At 46.3% G+C, this 17,381-nt stretch overlaps 1 protein-coding gene across 1 annotated transcript; it reads right to left on the reverse strand.

The window, feature by feature from the left end:
• Positions 1-3,181: 3,181 nt before the first annotated feature.
• Positions 3,182-5,895, reverse strand: LOC119960349 (zinc finger protein 239-like). Its single transcript, XM_038788087.1, has 2 exons — positions 5,862-5,895; positions 3,182-4,294 (listed from the first exon to the last, which is right to left on the reverse strand). Exon 2 carries the CDS (start codon positions 4,190-4,192, stop codon positions 3,323-3,325), a length of 870 nt encoding a protein of 289 aa, XP_038644015.1. The 5' UTR covers positions 4,193-4,294; positions 5,862-5,895; the 3' UTR covers positions 3,182-3,322.
• Positions 5,896-17,381: the final 11,486 nt, after the last annotated feature.

Raw genomic sequence — 17,381 nt, forward strand, 5'->3', positions numbered from 1 at the left:
ATGTGAATAAGGTGGTGTCACATTAGGGTTGATAACTGAGTGAATCCCTTCCCACACACAGAACAAGTGAATGGTGAACTCACTGGCGATCCAACAGTTTGCACAACTCAGTGAATGCCATCCCACACTTGGGGCAGGCAAATAGTTTCTCCCCAGTGTAAACTCGCTGGTGTAACAGAAAGCTGGATAACTGAGTGAATCTCTTCCCACACAGAGCAGGGCTACGGCCTCTCCCCGATGTGAACTAGCTGGTGTGTCAGCAGATGTTCTTTTCTTTGAAAGTTCTTTTCACAGTCGGAACATTTAAAAGGTTTGGTGTCAGAGTGAACAAGTTGGTGTGTAGTGGACTTGTTGGGTTGGGTTAATCGAGTGAACCTCTTCCCACACTCGGAGCAGGTGAATGGCCTTTCCCCGGTGTGACTGCGGTGATGGATTTCCAGCAGACGGGGATATGAATCCCTTCCCACAGTCCCCACATTTCCACGGTTTGTCCATGGCACCGGGGGGATATGAATCCCTTCCCACAGTCCCCACATTTCCACAGTTTGTCCATGGCGCCGGTGTCTTTGTGCCTCTCCAGGTTGGACAAACAGTTGGAACCTCGTCCACACAGGACACGTCTACAGATTCTCCTCGCTGTGAATGGTGTGATTGATTTTCAGGCTGTGTAACTGGTTAAAGCTCTTTCCACAGTGAGTTCACTGGAACACTCTCACTAGGGTGTGAATGTGTCTCTGTGCTTTCCCACAGACAGAACAGACAAACATCTCTCCTTCCACATTCAAATTCAAGTCCAGATGAACTGAGTTATTCTGTTACTTTTCAGTCTGAAAATCCTCTTTTGAGCCCCAGTAAAACACCTGCAGTCACTCGTGATCTACCTGGTGTCCCAGAAGATGAGATGAGTGAGTGTATTCCTTCCGACACTCAGAGCAGGTCAATGGCTTCATTCCAATGTGAATGTGTTGGTGTTTCTGCAGATCATTGCTGCTTTAAAGCTCTTCCCACATTTGAAACATTTAAAAGTTCTCACATCAGCGTGAACTTGCTGGCGTCACTGCAGGTTGGATGATAAAGAAAATCCCGTCCCACATATGAAAAGAAAATTTAAAAAATGAAAATCGCTTATTGTCACGAGTAGGCTTCAATGAAGTTACTGTGAAAAGCCCCTAGTTGCCACATTCCGGCACCTGTTTGGGGAGGCTGTTACGAGAATATAACCGTGCTGCTGGCCTGCTTTCAAAGCCAGCGATTTAGCCCTGTGCTAAACTGCTGTGATGCAGGTTGAGTGTGAGTGCATCAATGAATTTCAACACAATGTGTAATTAAATTCTTTGCCACAGTCCCTACACTGGAACACTCACTCCTGTCTATGTGTCCTGGTGCTGTTCCTGTCACACCGATGTTTGAAATCTTTCCAACAGACAGAACAGACAAAAATTTCTCCTTCCACATTCAAAAGCCAATGATATTCAGGTCCTGATGAATTGAGTAACTGTCAGATCTTGATGTCATGTTTGATTTGAGTTTCCTTTCTGTCAATCCACTCCTTGTAACCCTATAAAACCAATTTGCAGAGTTTAGTGCAGGACAGAAACTTAGGACAGATAATTATAGTTCCTGGGGCATAATTATTGCTCTCTTGTTTCCCAAAGCTGCAAATCCCAGTCCCCCACACTCTCCCCTTCCCACAAACTCACCACAATGATTTCACCGTCACCAATACTGAGATAAAATTTAAATTCCTGATTCTGAATTGAATTTACACTCCACCAAGTGCCATGATGGGATTTAAACCCTTGTCCCCAGAACACTAGCCTGTGTCTGTGGTTTGCTGGTGTTCTGAACCCCCATGGAGAATGGTACTGACCTGGAACTCAATGCTTACACTCAAAGATCCATAATATCCAGGTTCAGATTAATCAAGGTCTTAATGTGTTGTTTGATTTCACTTTGCTGTGTTTAAATCCCCTTGTAACCCCCTGTAAAAGGAGTTTCCAGAATCCATCACTGTCAGTCCTGCTGAGTGGACAGGGCTCACCACGCATGCGCCCTGCTGCACACAGCCCCCGATGAGGATAGTGGTGGTTAACTGGGGAAAGGCTCTGCAGGAAAACCTTCCCGCTCGGTGCAAACTGGCGATCGGTAATTTCTTGTTTTAACTTTGAGGTCTCCGCTGGGTGTGTGTGAAGCCTCCCCTCCCACCCACTGCCCCTAACGCTGCCTCCGCTTATCCGCCTCCTTCCCGCCTGAAGATGAGACAAACAAGCGTCTGTCCCTGGACATGAGCCTCACTGCGCATGCCCCACATCACAATGCCCGGGGAGTGATTGACGGCAGCTCCGGACCAATGGGAAGAGGGGGCGTGACTGGAGGACCGAGCAGGAACGGCTGGACTTCCAACCAATCGGAGCTAATGAGGGGCGGGGCTGATCCCGGATCTCCTTCATTTGCTGAGACTTTGGACTTTGTGAATGAAGATTGAGCTTCACAAAGACTGAACCTTCTTCCTGTGTCAAACCTCTGAGGAAAACACTTTCTTTTCACTTCAATGGACTTTTAAAAATCCCATTGACCCTTCTACAGACTCAGTTCAATTCCAGCCTTGGGTGATTGTGTGGAGTTTGCACATTCTCCCCGTGTCTGTGTGGGTTCCCTCCCTGTGCTCCAGTTTTCTCCCACCATCCAAAGATGTGCAGGTTTGGTGGATATGTTATGCTAAATTGCCCCTTGGTGATCAAAGGTGAAGTGAGATAACGGGGAGAGGGCAGGGGGAGTGTGCCAGCGGTGGGGGGGGGGGGGGGGGGGGGTGCTCATTTGTAAACTCGATGGACCGAATGGGCTCCTTCTGCACAGAAGGGATTCTATGATGCTGCCAGACATGTTATGTTCATCCAGCATTTTCTGTTTTTACTCTATATCACACACATTTTTGATCCACTAATTAGATTTATTGAACCACTATACCATCAACTACTGGGAGCAGTGTATTGGTGTTGCAGCTTTTCTATAGAACTTTCTCTCAAATCTGATCTAATGGGAGGCAGAGGCAGCTGATCGGATTGACTCAATCTCAGTCACAAAGAAGCTCCACAAGCTCCTCACACTTCTTGTTGGAGGTGAGGTTGGAAGAGACACTAACTTGTGTAAGAGATATTAAAAAGTTTCAACACTCTGCGTATTTAACACAAATCTAATTTATTTGACTTTAAGCCAGAATATTAGCCCCTGTAATTGGGCTGGAGTTTGCTATCAGCAGAGAGACCCAAATTAATATGTTTCAGTCCTGAATGTGAGTAACAGCAAAATCCAATCACTGTCGTTATTTGTGGCCTCGTTGGTGTCTCAGCAGGGAGGATGACTGAGTGAATCCCTTCCCACACTCGGAGCAGGTGAATGGCCTCTCCCCGGTGTGAATTCGCTGATGGACAGTGAGGTTAGATGATTGTCTGAACCCAGTCCCGCAGTTAGAGCACCTGTACGGTCTCTCGTCAGTGTGAACACGTTGATGGCTCATCAGTTCCCCAGAACTTTTCCAGCACTTCCCGCAGTCTGGACATTGGAACGGTCTCTCATCAGTGTGAACTCGCTGGTGACTCAGCAGCTGGTCAAAAATAGTTAATCCCTTCCCACGCTGTGAGCAGGTGAATGGTCTCTCCCCAGTATGAACTCGCTGGTGTGCGGACAGAGTGGATGACTCAGTGAATCCCTTCCCACACTTGGAGCAGGTGAATGGTCTCTCCCCAGTGTGAACTCGCTGGTGATTCTGCAGGGCCGATGACTGAATGAATCGCTTCCCACACTTGGAGCAGGTGAATGGTCTCTCCCCAGTGTGAACTCGCTCATGTCTTCGTAGGGCCGATGACTGAGTGAATCCCTTCCCACACTTGGAGCAGGTGAATGGTCTCTCCCCAGTATGAACTCGCTCGTGTCTTCGTAGGGCCGATGACTGAGTGAATCCCTTCCCACACTTGGAGCAGGTGAATGGTCTCTCCCCAGTGTGACTGCGTTGATGAGTTTCCAGCTGGGATGGGGAAGTGAATCCTTTCCCACAGTCCGCACATTTCCACGGTTTCTCCTCGGTGTGACTGCATTTGTGGCTTGTGAGGCCTGACGATAGAGCGAATCCTCGTCCACACACACAACACGTGTACGGTTTCTCCCCACTGTGAATGAGGCTCTTTGCTTCCATGTTCAAAATCCTATGATGTTCAGGATATGATAAATTGAGGATGTGATGTTTTGGTTTGAGATTCCCGACCGTTGAAGCCTCCCCTTCGAACACCCTGTGAAACTGATCGAGAACAGAAAATAGGGAGTGAGAGAGAACCCACAAAAACACAAAGGCAGGTTGTGAAATTGAGCTGAATGAATCTGGTAATTTGTGGGGCCGGCACTGGGAAAAAAACTGACCATGAAAACTGCTGGATTGTCATAAAAACCCAACCGGCCTCTTTGGGAGGAGAGAAAAAGAGGTGAAGAGGGATTTTGTATATCTACAAGACATAAGTTGGCAAAGCAAATTCGATTTTGGGCTTCATAAACAGTAATATTGACACCAAAGCTGTGCTTCCGGTGGCAATGATTAGCACTGCTGCCTCACAGCGCCAGGGACCGGGGTTCAATTCCAGCCTTGGTGACTGTCTGGAGTTTGCACTTTCTCCCCGTGTCTGCGTGGGTTTACATCCGGTGCTCAGGTCTGTCCCACAATCTAAAGAGCAAATTAGGTGGATTGGCCTTGATAAATTGTCCCTTAGTGTCCAGGGATGTGCAGGTTAGGTGGGGCTATGGGGTTACAGGAACAGGGTAGGGGTGTGGGCCGAGGCAGGGTGCCCTTTCAGAGAATCAGTGCAGACTCGATGGGCCGAATGGCCTCCTTCTGCACTGTAGGAATTCTATGGTTCTAATTCTATTCTATGAATCTTTATAAAGCTCTGGTCACCACTCTTCAGGAAGGATGTGAAGGTTCTTGGAGAAGGTGCAGAGGAGATTTACCAGAATGGATCCAGCAAAGGAGGTTGAGGGGAGATTTGATTCAGGTCCACAAGATTATGCCAGATTTCCATCGGGTGGACAAAGAAACTCTGTTTCCATTCACTGATCGTACAAGCAGTCGGGACACAGATTTAAAGTTTTGGGTAAAACCTGGATTGAACGATATAAGATCCTCAGGGGTCTTGGCAGGGTGGATGTGGAGGGGATGTTTCCTCTTGTGGGACAATCGAGAACGAGGGGTCACTGTTGCAAAATAAGGGGTCAACCATTTCAGATGGAGATGAGGATTATTTATTCTCTTGAGGGCTGTCAGACTTTGAATGCTGAGCAGGCTCGAAGGGCCTAGTGTCCTGTTCCTTGTTTGTATGTAAAAGCTACAGGAGATATGATGGGATAAGAGATATGTTTTTACACAGCGAGCGGCAATGACCTGAAACTTGCTGCCTATGAGGGAGTTTGAAAATAGACACAATGAATGATTTGATTTCAAAAGGAAATTGGACAGACATCTGAGGGAAATAAACCTGCGAGGATACAGGGATGGAGCAGGAGAATGGCACTGACTGGATTGCTGCAGTGAGCTAGCATGGATTCAATGGGCCGAATGCCATTCTCTGTGCCATCATGCCTCTGACTCGTTTGTGTAATCTAGTTCTGTTACTTAACCCCAGGGGGTTCAGATATTACTCAGGTAAATCTGTGCTACACTCCCTCCGAGGCCATTCTATCCTTCCTCCGGTCTGTTGCCCAGAACTGAACACAGTTCTCCAGGTTTGGTCTAACCAGGGTTTGTGAATCTCGGGGCTTTTCCAGTCACACTGAGGCCTGAAATCTTCCCTCACAGACAGAACAGACAAACCTTTTACCTTCCACACCCAGATGCTGCTGAAATTCAGGTTCTGATGAATCGAGTGACTCTGTCAGATGTGACGTTTGGTTTGCGTTTCCCGTCTGTTAAACCTCCACTTCCAGTATCCTGTAAATTTACAGAAACCTCACTGTCAGTTTAGGATAGAAATTCACAACATTCTCTCCTCGCCAACTTTGATTAAATGTATTCCTGGAGGTTTGATCACATGACCTGCCCCCATCCTCCAGCCATTAATCGGTCAACACATCCATCCTTGTGACACACTGCCTTCCTCGGCCAATTGGGAAGCAAAAGGACTCAAGAAATCTTTTTTACTGTCCTAATGATTTTCCAGAGACAAAATATTTTTATCTGTCCTAATGATTTCCCAGGTATGAATCTCATCAAGATAGAAGGTTAAATTTGAATTCATTGAAAGTTTACTGATGACCATGAAACCATTGTTGATTGTTGCAAAGCCCCACCTGGTTCACTCCTGTCCTTCAGTGAAGGAAATCTTCTATCCTTATCTGCTCTGGCCTACATGTGCCTCCAGATCCAGTCAGCAGGTTGACTCTTAAAATGCTCTCTGAGATACACTCAGTTCAGGGGCAATTAGGGCTGGGCAGTGAATGCTGGCCCAGCCAGCGACACCCACATCCCGTGAATGAACAGAAAAGAAAATCTGCCATCCTTACCTGGTCTGGCCGACACGATTCCAAACCACAGCAATGTGGTTGACTCTTTAAATGCCCTCCGAGATGGCCGAGCCAGCCACTCGGTTTGAGGGTAATTTGGGATGGGCAATAAATGTTGGCCCAGCCAGTGACTCCGACAAATAATTAAAACATTCCTGGAGACTCCAGTCAGTCAATCCGGGAGAGTTGGTATCCGGGCCAGACTGGCAGTGCATGCGCCCTGTGGCACCTTGTCCTCTGTAAAGATGGCGGCCGGTAACCCGGGCCTGTCACCGCTCAGCTCTCACTCTATTCGGTGCTGTTTAAGACGGGACTGTTAACATTTTACTCAGGAGTTGAAGCCTCCACGGAGTATTTATGAAGCCTCCTGGCTCACTCCGCAGCTTCTATTGCTCCTCGCACCGTCAGCGACAACTGCACTGCGCATGCGCTAGTCACAGCCCGAAAGCATATGCTCCAGTCACAGCCGGACTCTGCGTATGTGTGCGGAGCTTCTGTCATGTGGAACGAGCATATTCTCAGCTGCAACGCATGTTGGGTAATAAACCCGTCATTGAAATGAGTATTTTTGATATAAATTATGTTTGCCATCTGATTACGGTGAGTAACATTGGGCCAAGGGAACAAATGTATGAAATCAATTAATACAGCACCTAAATAGTACGGGCCCTCCGCCACAGTTCTCTCCTGTGTGTGATTGACAACAGTGACTACAGTGAGATGTGAATTCATTGGGTGTCTCAACAGGTTAGGGTGAACAAATGATTTTTTTCCCCATAGACCGAAAAGTTAAACTGCCCCTCACCAATAACAATATGATGAAATTGGATCAAATAGTTTGAGCTTTTAAAGTTGGAGTGTTAACCGGTGGAAACTGAGAAAATCCCTTTGCACATGTGAAGTATGTGAGTGATCTCCCTCTGAACTGCTCCTGAACCGCACATTAGATTAATTAATGACTAACTTATATTTATTCTTATCCAGTGGAATCATCTTCCACTTGTCGATCATGTCAAAACTTTTCATAATCTTACAGGATCAGGCCATCCTTCATTCCCTTTTCCAGAGAAAAAGTTTACACCCCATCCAATCTTTCTGGCCGGGTATAACCTGCCAGTTCAGACATAATTTAAATATATTTGTCGGCATCTTCTCCAGTCCTTCTAGATCCATTTTAGGATGTGGAGGCTTTACCTAATCTGAGCAGCAAACTCAAAGTTGCCCCCAAATGCCTGTATGTTGCAGTATTACAATCATTTTACCATTAGCTGAATATGAGATGAGACAGAAGAAGCAGATCCAACGAGTCTGTAACACTGTAGAGGATCTACAAACTTGCCTCTTTCCCTTACTGCTAAACAGTTGACTTTTTCACTCTTAACCTGTCAGTTATGGCATTAAGAATAATGTGTCAGAGAAAGACTGGATTTCAGCTCGGTGACACTGGGCCAGACTAAATTAGTTCACAGGATTGTTGAGCTAATGTATCCATATCATAAAATGGATCTGGAAGGACTGGGGAAGATACGGGAAAGTATATCAGAATGGTGCCTCAAAGGGCAGGTTACAGCCAGCAAGAAATGCAGTGACTCGAGGAGCCATCTGGTCTCCCTCCGGCTCCCATTTCTTATGTTCTTATGAACATCACTGTAAATCATTTCCATGCTGTTGCCATTTATACCTCCCCTGGACCTGTCCTTTATTTCTTCTCTTGTCCTATTAGTTTATTTACTTATCTCATTGTCACCCAGATTTGTCTTGCACCATTATCCCCTTTGTCATTTAATCACTTCAGCCTTACAACCTCACAAACTGGACCCCTCTGAAATGGCCCAGCAAGCCACTCAGTTCTAGGGTAACTAGGGATGGGCAACAAATGACAGCCACATCCCAAGAACAAATAAAGAAAATTTGGCAGTAAGGAAGGCAAATGCAACGTTCGTATTCATTTCAAGAGCTACAATACAAGATGAATGGGGATGAGAAATGGCCATGATTGAATGGCAGACCAAACTCGATGGGCTGAATGGCCTAATTCTGCTTCTCTATCATTTTTTTAATGAGGGAATCTCACAGAAACACTTGTAAAACAATTGTTGGAATCCATCCCAGATCTGGATACAGATCAATTGATTCTTGGAGGAGACTTCAATTGTGTTCTGGACCCTAAATGGACTGGTCCAAGCTGATTCAACCACAACAAAAACATGAAAAAGGAATGAAACCAGACGGACCACCCGGCATCGACCCAGGCACCAGAAACAACAACGGCAAACCCAGCAACAGATTTTTAAAAACTGTTCCCATCAGTAGATTGTAAAAGTATTACGGGACACAGATTTAAGATTGTGAACAAGATCTACAGGGGAGATAGGAGGTAGACATTTTGTACAGTGAGTGATAATGATCTGGAACTCAATGCTTACACACAAAGGTCGATAATCTCCAGGTCCTGATAACCCGAATGGTGCTGTTAGAATTTGATGTGAGGATTGGTTGTGAGTTTCCGGTCTGCGAATCCCTTTCTAAGCCCCTGTGAAAGAAGTTTACAAAGGCATCACTGTCAGTCCAGAAATAATATTCAGGAAAGATAAATATTTCTCCTGGTTTGAATTCGCTGTGTGTAAATCCTCCCCTTCTAATCCCCTGTAAAAGGAGATTCCAAAGTTAATCATCGTCAATCCAGGATAGAAATTCACAACATTCTCCCCTCCTGCTTATGGGTCCAGGATGACCGCTCATGCCCCCAGCTGCACACTGACCCTCGTCATCAGCAGTCCCCTGATTTGAGGGTGACGTCTCCTCAGGGTTGTGAGTTTCTGCCCTCGGGCTTCATGTGACTGAACAGAGCCGCAGAGCTTTGGACACATGGGACAGGATGTCCAATGAGACAGTGAAATTCGGAGAGCAGGATTGGCTTCCTTTTCTTTCCATCTCTGCCACCGCTTTGCATCATCAATAAGAGATTGGGACTCAAAGACTAATCCAGTTTGATGGACAAGTTGTCTCCATTCTGAAGAATGGGGAACAAGCTCCTCCCACTCATTGAAACATCGCCCCGACAAAGATGACAACTGCGCATGCGCCCTGATACACATCCAATAAAGATGGCGGCCGTTAACTCGAGCCTAAATGAGGAGCTGCAGCTCCGCTCGGTACAAAGGGGTCCCGGAAACTCTTTTCCGAGGATTGCGGCTTACAACAGCTTTTCACAACGTTTCTGCCCACCCCCGCAATCTCTCGCTCCCTCCATACTGTTAAACGCCTGTTACCAATTTCTGATCTGAAGACACAGTACTTCTTCTTTGCCATTACTCACTGCGCATGCTTCAATCACAGCTGGCCCCGCCCCTCATTCACTCCAACTGGTTGGAGGACCAGCCGCTCCCCGTCGGTCCTCCAGTGCCGCCCCTCCACCTATTGGTCCGGAGCTGCCGTCAATCACCCGGGCATTGTGACGGTGACAGATGGTGAGAGCGGCCACAGGCTCAGGCTGACTCGCTGATTGTCCAATAATAACAGTGAGAGTCTCAGTGGGACAATCAGACAATAATAGTGGAGATGGGGCCCAGAGGAGAAACAGCAAAGGATTCACTGACTTTGAGAGTAACAAACACAGTGTCTGTTCCAATAAGAATCAGGCTGAAGTGTGAGTGAACACATCTTTGGATCCAGTGTAGAATCACAGAATCCCTACAGTGCTGAAGGAGGCCATTTGGCCCATCGAGTCAGCACCGACCCTCTGAAAGATCACCCTACCGTGGCCAATCCCCCACCCTAACCCCGTAACCCCACCCAGGGACAATTTAGCACAGGCAATCTACCTAACCTGCACATCTTTGGACTGTGGGAGGAAATCTCCGCAGCTACGGGAAGAATATGTAAACTCCACACAGACAGTGACCCAACGTCGGAATTGAACCCAGGTACCTGGAGCTTGAGGCAACAGTGCTAACTACCGAGCCACCCCCGTAACTCTGTCATGATTAGACAATAACCTGCCTGTTATTCCAATTCTGGTGTACGTTACTCTGTCACTATTATTATTAGACAACAACCTATCTGATATTCCAATTCTGGTGTGTGTTACTCTGTCACTGTTATCATTAGACACTAATAGGAGGGCAAAATAAATGCAAGGTAGCAATGATATTTTGAAGTTTCTGTGTTCCAATGAGTGTGACTGGGAGGTGTGCGATAAAATAGGAATGGAGACATCATGACAAAGGGTGGCACGGCGGCAGTGGTTAGCATTGCTGCCTCACGGTGCTGAGGACCCAGGTTCGATCTCGGCCCCGGGTCACTGCCGTGTGGAGTTTGCACATTCTCCGGTGTCTCCGTGGGTCTCACCCCCACAACCCAAAGATGTGCAGGCCAGGTGGATTGGCCACTCTTGAGCTCCACCAAAAAAATAGAACAAAGGAAATAAACTTAGGGACAAAGCAAAAAGGACCGCTCCAGTTAATGTCACTGCCCGAACATAACAAAGATCAGCTGGAACTTAAAAACATCTAATGGGAGTGTATTTAAAGGGGTCAATAAAGCACCCCAACCCCTGCGGTGCCCACTGGGCATGGAAGGCTTTGATGGTGCCCATGGACACTGCATGCTCCCTTTCTAGGGACACCCAGCTGCGAATGTAGCCACGGAAAAGGGGCAAACAATCTGGTCGGATGACTCTCTTGGTCGCCCACTGCCTGGAGCTATAAATGACGCACTTCGCCAGGCCTAGAGCAGGTTCACAAGGACGTAAGTGGCACAGGTTCGCGAGGTCTTCGGCCCAAGTAGGACTCAGCAAAAACACAGTCTGTGCTCCCACCCTGGAACGACCACCCAATGGAATCCAGCTCCTCCCTGCTGGTGTGCGGAGTCTTCAGTCTGGGAGGGGGCTCAGCAAACACACTGTCCACTTGATCCCCCTGCCCTGGAACAAGCACACTGGATAGAATAAGGAAGGTTTTGTCCTTGCTGAAGGCAGATGTTATCAGTTGGGAAGACTGCAAACAAACAGTCCAAAGGGCTTTACTCCCACCTTGTTTTTGTCCTCCTCTCCCCTCTCCATCCTTCTCTCACGTCTCCTTCCTCCAGGCAGTTCAGCAGCAACCAGCACTGGAAACAGGCAGTAAACTGAGCAACAGCAGCAGCAACAGAGAGAGAGAGAGAGCAGCAACAGCAGCAGTCACTCTCCACCACAGCAACACCAAAGTCTGCACTGGGAGTGCCAGCTTCGGATTGGCCATGCTAAATTGCCTCTTAATTGTAAACAAATAATTGGGTACTCTAAATTTATAATTAATAATAATAATCTTCACCTCTGTCCCAATTTTGGTGTTTTCAAGATTACAATCTGCTGCAACTTTCGGCTGGAAAGATATCAGAAGCTTTGGAAGCACCTGTAAAAGGACATTACAATGGTCAGAAATATTAGTCAAGGTTAGAAATTAAGATCAGACAAACATTTATCTTGGTTTGAGTTTGCTGGGTGTAAATCCTCCCCTTCTAACCCCCGGTAAAAGGAGTTTCCAAAATCCATCACTCTACGAGTAGAGGATAGAAGTTCCAAACATTCTCTTCCCTTGTTGCCAGTCCCAGGATAACTTTTTAAGTACCCAATTCATTTTTTACAATTAAGCGGCAATTTAGTTTGGCCAATCTACCTACCCTGCACATGTTTGGCTTGTGGGGTGAAACCCACGCAAACACGGAGAGAATGTGCAAACTCCACACTGACAGTGACCCAGAGCCGGGATCGAACCTGGTACCTCGGTGCGTGAGACAGCAGTGCTAATATCCCAGAATTAATTATTAATACGGGTTTTACTTGCTTTGGAGGCAGTTCAGTGAAGTTTCACTAGTCTGATTCCTGGGATGGGAGTGTTTGTTTTATGGAGGAAGATTGAGCCTGTTTAGTCTGTACCCGATGCAGTTCAGAAGAATGAGAGGTGATCTTCTTGAAACATCTAAGATTCTGAGGGATTTTGATGAAAGAATATTTTCCCACATGGGGATTCAAGAACTAAGGGGGACAGTTTAAAGATATGAGTTCTCCAATTTGACACTGAGATAAGGAGAAATGTCTTCCCTCAGAGGGTCATCAGTCTGTGGATAAAAACAAATTGCTGCAGATGCTGGAATGTGAAACAAAAACAGAAAATACAATCCCAACAGGTCTGACTGTATCTGTGGAGAGAAAAGGGAGCTAACGTTTTGAGTCAGGATGACTTTGTCAAAGCTGAGTTTGTGGAATTCTCTTTTCCAGAGAGCAGTGACGCTGGGTCACTGAATAAACTCAAAGCTAAGTTCGTGTTTTTTTATCTACTGGGGAGTCAAAGGTTTCTGGGGGAAGGCAGGAAAATGTAATTAAGGGCACATTCAGATCAGCCAAGCCTTTATTGAATGGCAGTGCAGGGTTAATAAGCTGAATGGCTCCTCCTGCTGCGAATTCTGATGTTATTATTCTTCTGTTCTTCGGATTGCCACACATAGAAGTAGCACCTCCCCCTCTGGAGGGGCCTGTCAATCATCGAGTCAATGATTTTCTCTCCTGGTCACCGGGATCCTGAAGCACCGCCTCTGTTACGTCATCAAGATGGCCTCTCAGCCGCTCCGCTAAACAAAGATGCCGGCCATGGAAGTGGGCCTGATGCCGGATAAAAGCTCCGCAGCTGCAAACGCGGGATTTGCAGGGTCTTAAACCTGCCGTGTGAGCTGCAGGGGGTGTTTATGAAGCCTTCACTCCCTCCCCACCCCGGCTCCCGGCTCCATTCCTCCCTCCGCCTCACCGACTCTCACCGCCCCAAACAGCCGCTCGCGCACTCGCAGACCTCCGAGCAAAGTGACACTGCGCATGCTCCAGAGACAGCCCAGCATTGCGTCTGCGCACTGGGCTCCTGTGGAGTGACTGGGGCACATTCACAGCCGCATGGAGTGATGGGTAATAGCCGCACCATTGAAACTGCAAACAGTAAATACAAAATAACTTGGTTACCGATGGATCAAAATAATCTAGCAAATGATTGTCAATGGGTATTCTGCTAATCTCCATTTCTCAAAATGATTGAATGCTGCTCTTCCGTGGAACAATTCAGACCCCAATGGGTCCTTCCTCTCTCCTCCCCAGAAGACGCAAACTCTTGCTGAGTTCAATCGCAGAATCAGTAATTCCTCCATCTTCTCTTTTGCTCGTGATACTGAATGTTCAGTGTTTTCTAGAATGATCCAGTACAGGTGGATGTCATTCGGCACATCATGTCTGCACTGACTCTGGACAAGAGCTACCACTTTTCCTGGTTAAATTCCATTTGCCACTGTACTGCCCATATGACCAGTCCATCTGTACCATCCCGTAATTTAAGGCTTTTGTCCTCGCTAGTTGCCACACCAATGATTTTCCATCTGCAAACTTATCGATCATATCTTCACATATTTCAAGTCCTCGATTTTATATATAATTACTGTTGGTGGCTGAGGATGCACCAGGATCTCCATCAGCACCTGAACCTGTGATTCCTTCCTGTGAGACAATCGAAGCTTTAATAACTCTGGAGAAACAATGCTGAAAAAGCTGATGTCCTGGTCAATGAAAAATGAAAATGAAATGAAATGGTCAAGGCTAATAACTGGGTACTGCCTTCTCTGTCTCTGAATTACCTCCACTCCTATTCACTCCCCACTTATGTAATAAGCATTGACCATAATGACTGGCAAGAGTATGCTGCCAATCAGTCATTATCGTGACAGCGTGCCAATCAAACTGCATCATCAGGATGGCACGGAAGCACATTGGTTAGCGCTGTTGCTTCACAGCGCCAGGGTCCCAGGTTCGATTCCTGCTTGAGTTTTTCTTTAAAATAATTTTTATTGAGATTTTTGAAAAATGTATAACAACAGAACAATAATAATAATAGCAATAACAATAATAAACACCCCCAGCACCCATAACAACGCATATAACGAACCCCCCACCCCCCTCAAACCCAATAAACAACAAAATAAATTAACAATACATTAAATTATCCTAAACAATACCCCCCTGAAACCCCCGCCCCTTTTCCCCCCCCTCCCCCCAGGTTGCTGCTGCTGACCTAGTTCCCTATCTTTGAACCAGAAAGTCAAGGAAAGGGTGCCACCGCCTAAAGAACCCTTGTACCGACCCCCTCAGGGCGAATTTGACCTTCTCCAGCTTAATGAATCCCGCCATATCATTGATCCAGGTCTCCACGCTTGGGGGTCTCGCATCTTTCCATTGCAACAAGATCCTCCGCCGGGCTACGAGGGACGCAAAGCCTGCTTGAGTTACTGTCTGTGCAGAGTCTGCACATTCTCCCCAAAAGACTTGCTTGTTAGGTAAATTGGTCATTCTGAATTCACCTGAGCAGGCGCGGAGTATGGCGACTAGGGGATATTCACAGTAACCTCATTGCAGTGATAATGTAAGCCGACTTGTGACAATAATCAAGATTATTATTATAATTACTTTTGATTTCCAACGCCTGAATGAAGAGGCAGAGAGGGACCTCTGCCAAAGATCTGCGGGTTAAGAAACACCTTCTCCAATCGCAGATAAACCACAAGAGAAACACATGACTGAGTAGATGTCATCCTTGAAATGAGGAACAGCTGACAACCTAACAATAGAGGAGGAGCAGGTTATGAAGGTGTGACAGTCAATGGAACTTTCTGTGTTTGAGCAGTTCAGCTCGAATTCCATGCTTGCCGGGTGCCTTTCTGCTTTCTCAACGATCCCAGCCTTTCCCAATTCAGGTGATGAGGATTCCTTGTCTAACTCAACCATGACAGGAAGCTGACGAGAGTCGAACAGAGACCGGGAGGTGTCCGTCCCACATGAGTACAGCTCACAGTCGTGTTCAACCCAGCGGGACATATTTACATCTGTTGGTGAGAACTTCACCATACTCCATAATCAGGGCGGCACGGTGGCACAGTAGTTCACACTGCTGCCTCACAGCGGCGAGGTCTCTGGTTCGATCCCGGCTTCAGGGTCACTGTCCGTGTGGTGTTTGCACATTCTTCCCGTGTTTGCGTGGGTTTCGCTCCCACAACCCAAAAATGTGCAAGGTAGGTGGATTGGCGATGCTAAATTGCCTGTTAATTGGAAAAAAATGAATTGGCTACTCTTAAATTTAAAAAAAAAAATAATCCATTACCAAAGGCAGTTCAGATTCCTTGATAAAAGCAAATTACTGCAGATGCTGGAATCTGAAACCAAAATAAATATGAAACTATCTTTGGTTTCAGATTCCATGACGCAGGCTGCTCCGGTGTTTATTTGTACAGCATCTCCATCTTTTACACAATGGTCTTGGCAATGTTAAGTCCCAAGTGATGCACTGTTCTAGCTCTTGGGTTTATGTTGGGTATCAGATAGGCTTTGCTTTTTGCTTCAACGACAGATGTCATCTCTGTTGAGTGGGTCTCAAACCAGTCTTTGTTGTGGGTTCCACCTTTACCAAATGTTGCTGCTGCTGTGTCAGAAATGATTCAACTCAGTGACTTCCAAACTTCATCAATAATAATGTTGATTGATTAAGTTTCTATTCCTAAGCCTGAGAAATATTTTACCGTTTTATTTCAAGTTGATAATTTAATTTCATAATGGTGGTGTCACAGTGAACAATGTGTAAGTCAGAAAGAATTGTCAGCAAGGATTAATCAGCATTTTCCACTTGGAGATCAGTAGAATGTTTCAGAAACTGAATTATAGATTTTTCACCAAAAACTCTTTCGGATTAAAGTAAAAGTTAATAAAGCTATTGCAAGTGTGTTCCTGGGAGATATCTTGAATAAAGAAGAAAGATGTTTTTAAAAAGCAACACTGCATCCCTAAAATCAGTGACAAATCCAGAATATTAAACTGCAGCCAGTTATCGGGGTTGTTGACATCAGCAGAAATAAACCAAATATTGTAAGACTATCAGCAATAACAGCTGAATCCAGTCTCTTCAGTCACTCATGAAGCTGTTGATACAAAGAACAAGAAAATTACAGCACAGGACCAGACCCTTCAGCCCTCCATGCCCATGTCGACCATGCTGCCCATTTAAACTAAAATCTTCTACATTTTCTAGGTCCGTATCCCTCTATTCCCATCCTATTCAAGAGTGTTGACCTGAAAGAGGTCCACAAGATTATGAGGGGCATAGATAGTGTGGATGGGCAGGCACTCTTTCCCAGGGTGGAGGGATCAGTCACCAGGTGGCATAGGTTTAAGGTCCCTGGGGCAAAGTTTAGAAGAGATGTGTGAGGCAGATTGTTTTTACCTAGAGGGTGGTGAGTGTCTGGAACGCATTGCCAGGGGAGGTTGTGGAAGCAAATACATTAATGACATTCAGAATGCATCTTGACAAACACATGGATAGGATGGGTTTAGGGATATGCCACAAGAAAGTGCTGAAGGTTTTGGCTAAGGTCGGTATGATGACCGGGACAGGCTTAGAGGGCTGAAGGGCCTGTTCCTGTGCTGTATTGTTCTTTGTTCAAAGACTCTGTTCAATGTGGGAGAAACGGTTCATATGTTCAGAATGTGGATGATGTTTTAGCTGATGGTCTGACCTTTCGAACAATATGTAGTCACGCTGGAAGAAACCTTGGAAATCTGAGGACTGTGGAATAGATTTAATCAGACCTGGAGATTCATCGACTTGTTCACACTGAGGAGCGACCATTAATGTTCCCCGTGTGTGGGAAGGGATTCACTCAGTTCACCAGCCTCACTTCATCATGGTCAATCTGTACTGGACTGTTACCGAGTGCAATGTATCTTTCCTGAGGTTTGGTGGCCAGTACGGAACACAGTTCATGCAGCAAGTGAGGAAAAG

Source organism: Scyliorhinus canicula, unplaced genomic scaffold (genome assembly GCF_902713615.1).
Source record: "Scyliorhinus canicula unplaced genomic scaffold, sScyCan1.1, whole genome shotgun sequence".
Taxonomy (NCBI): Eukaryota; Metazoa; Chordata; class Chondrichthyes; order Carcharhiniformes; family Scyliorhinidae; genus Scyliorhinus; species Scyliorhinus canicula.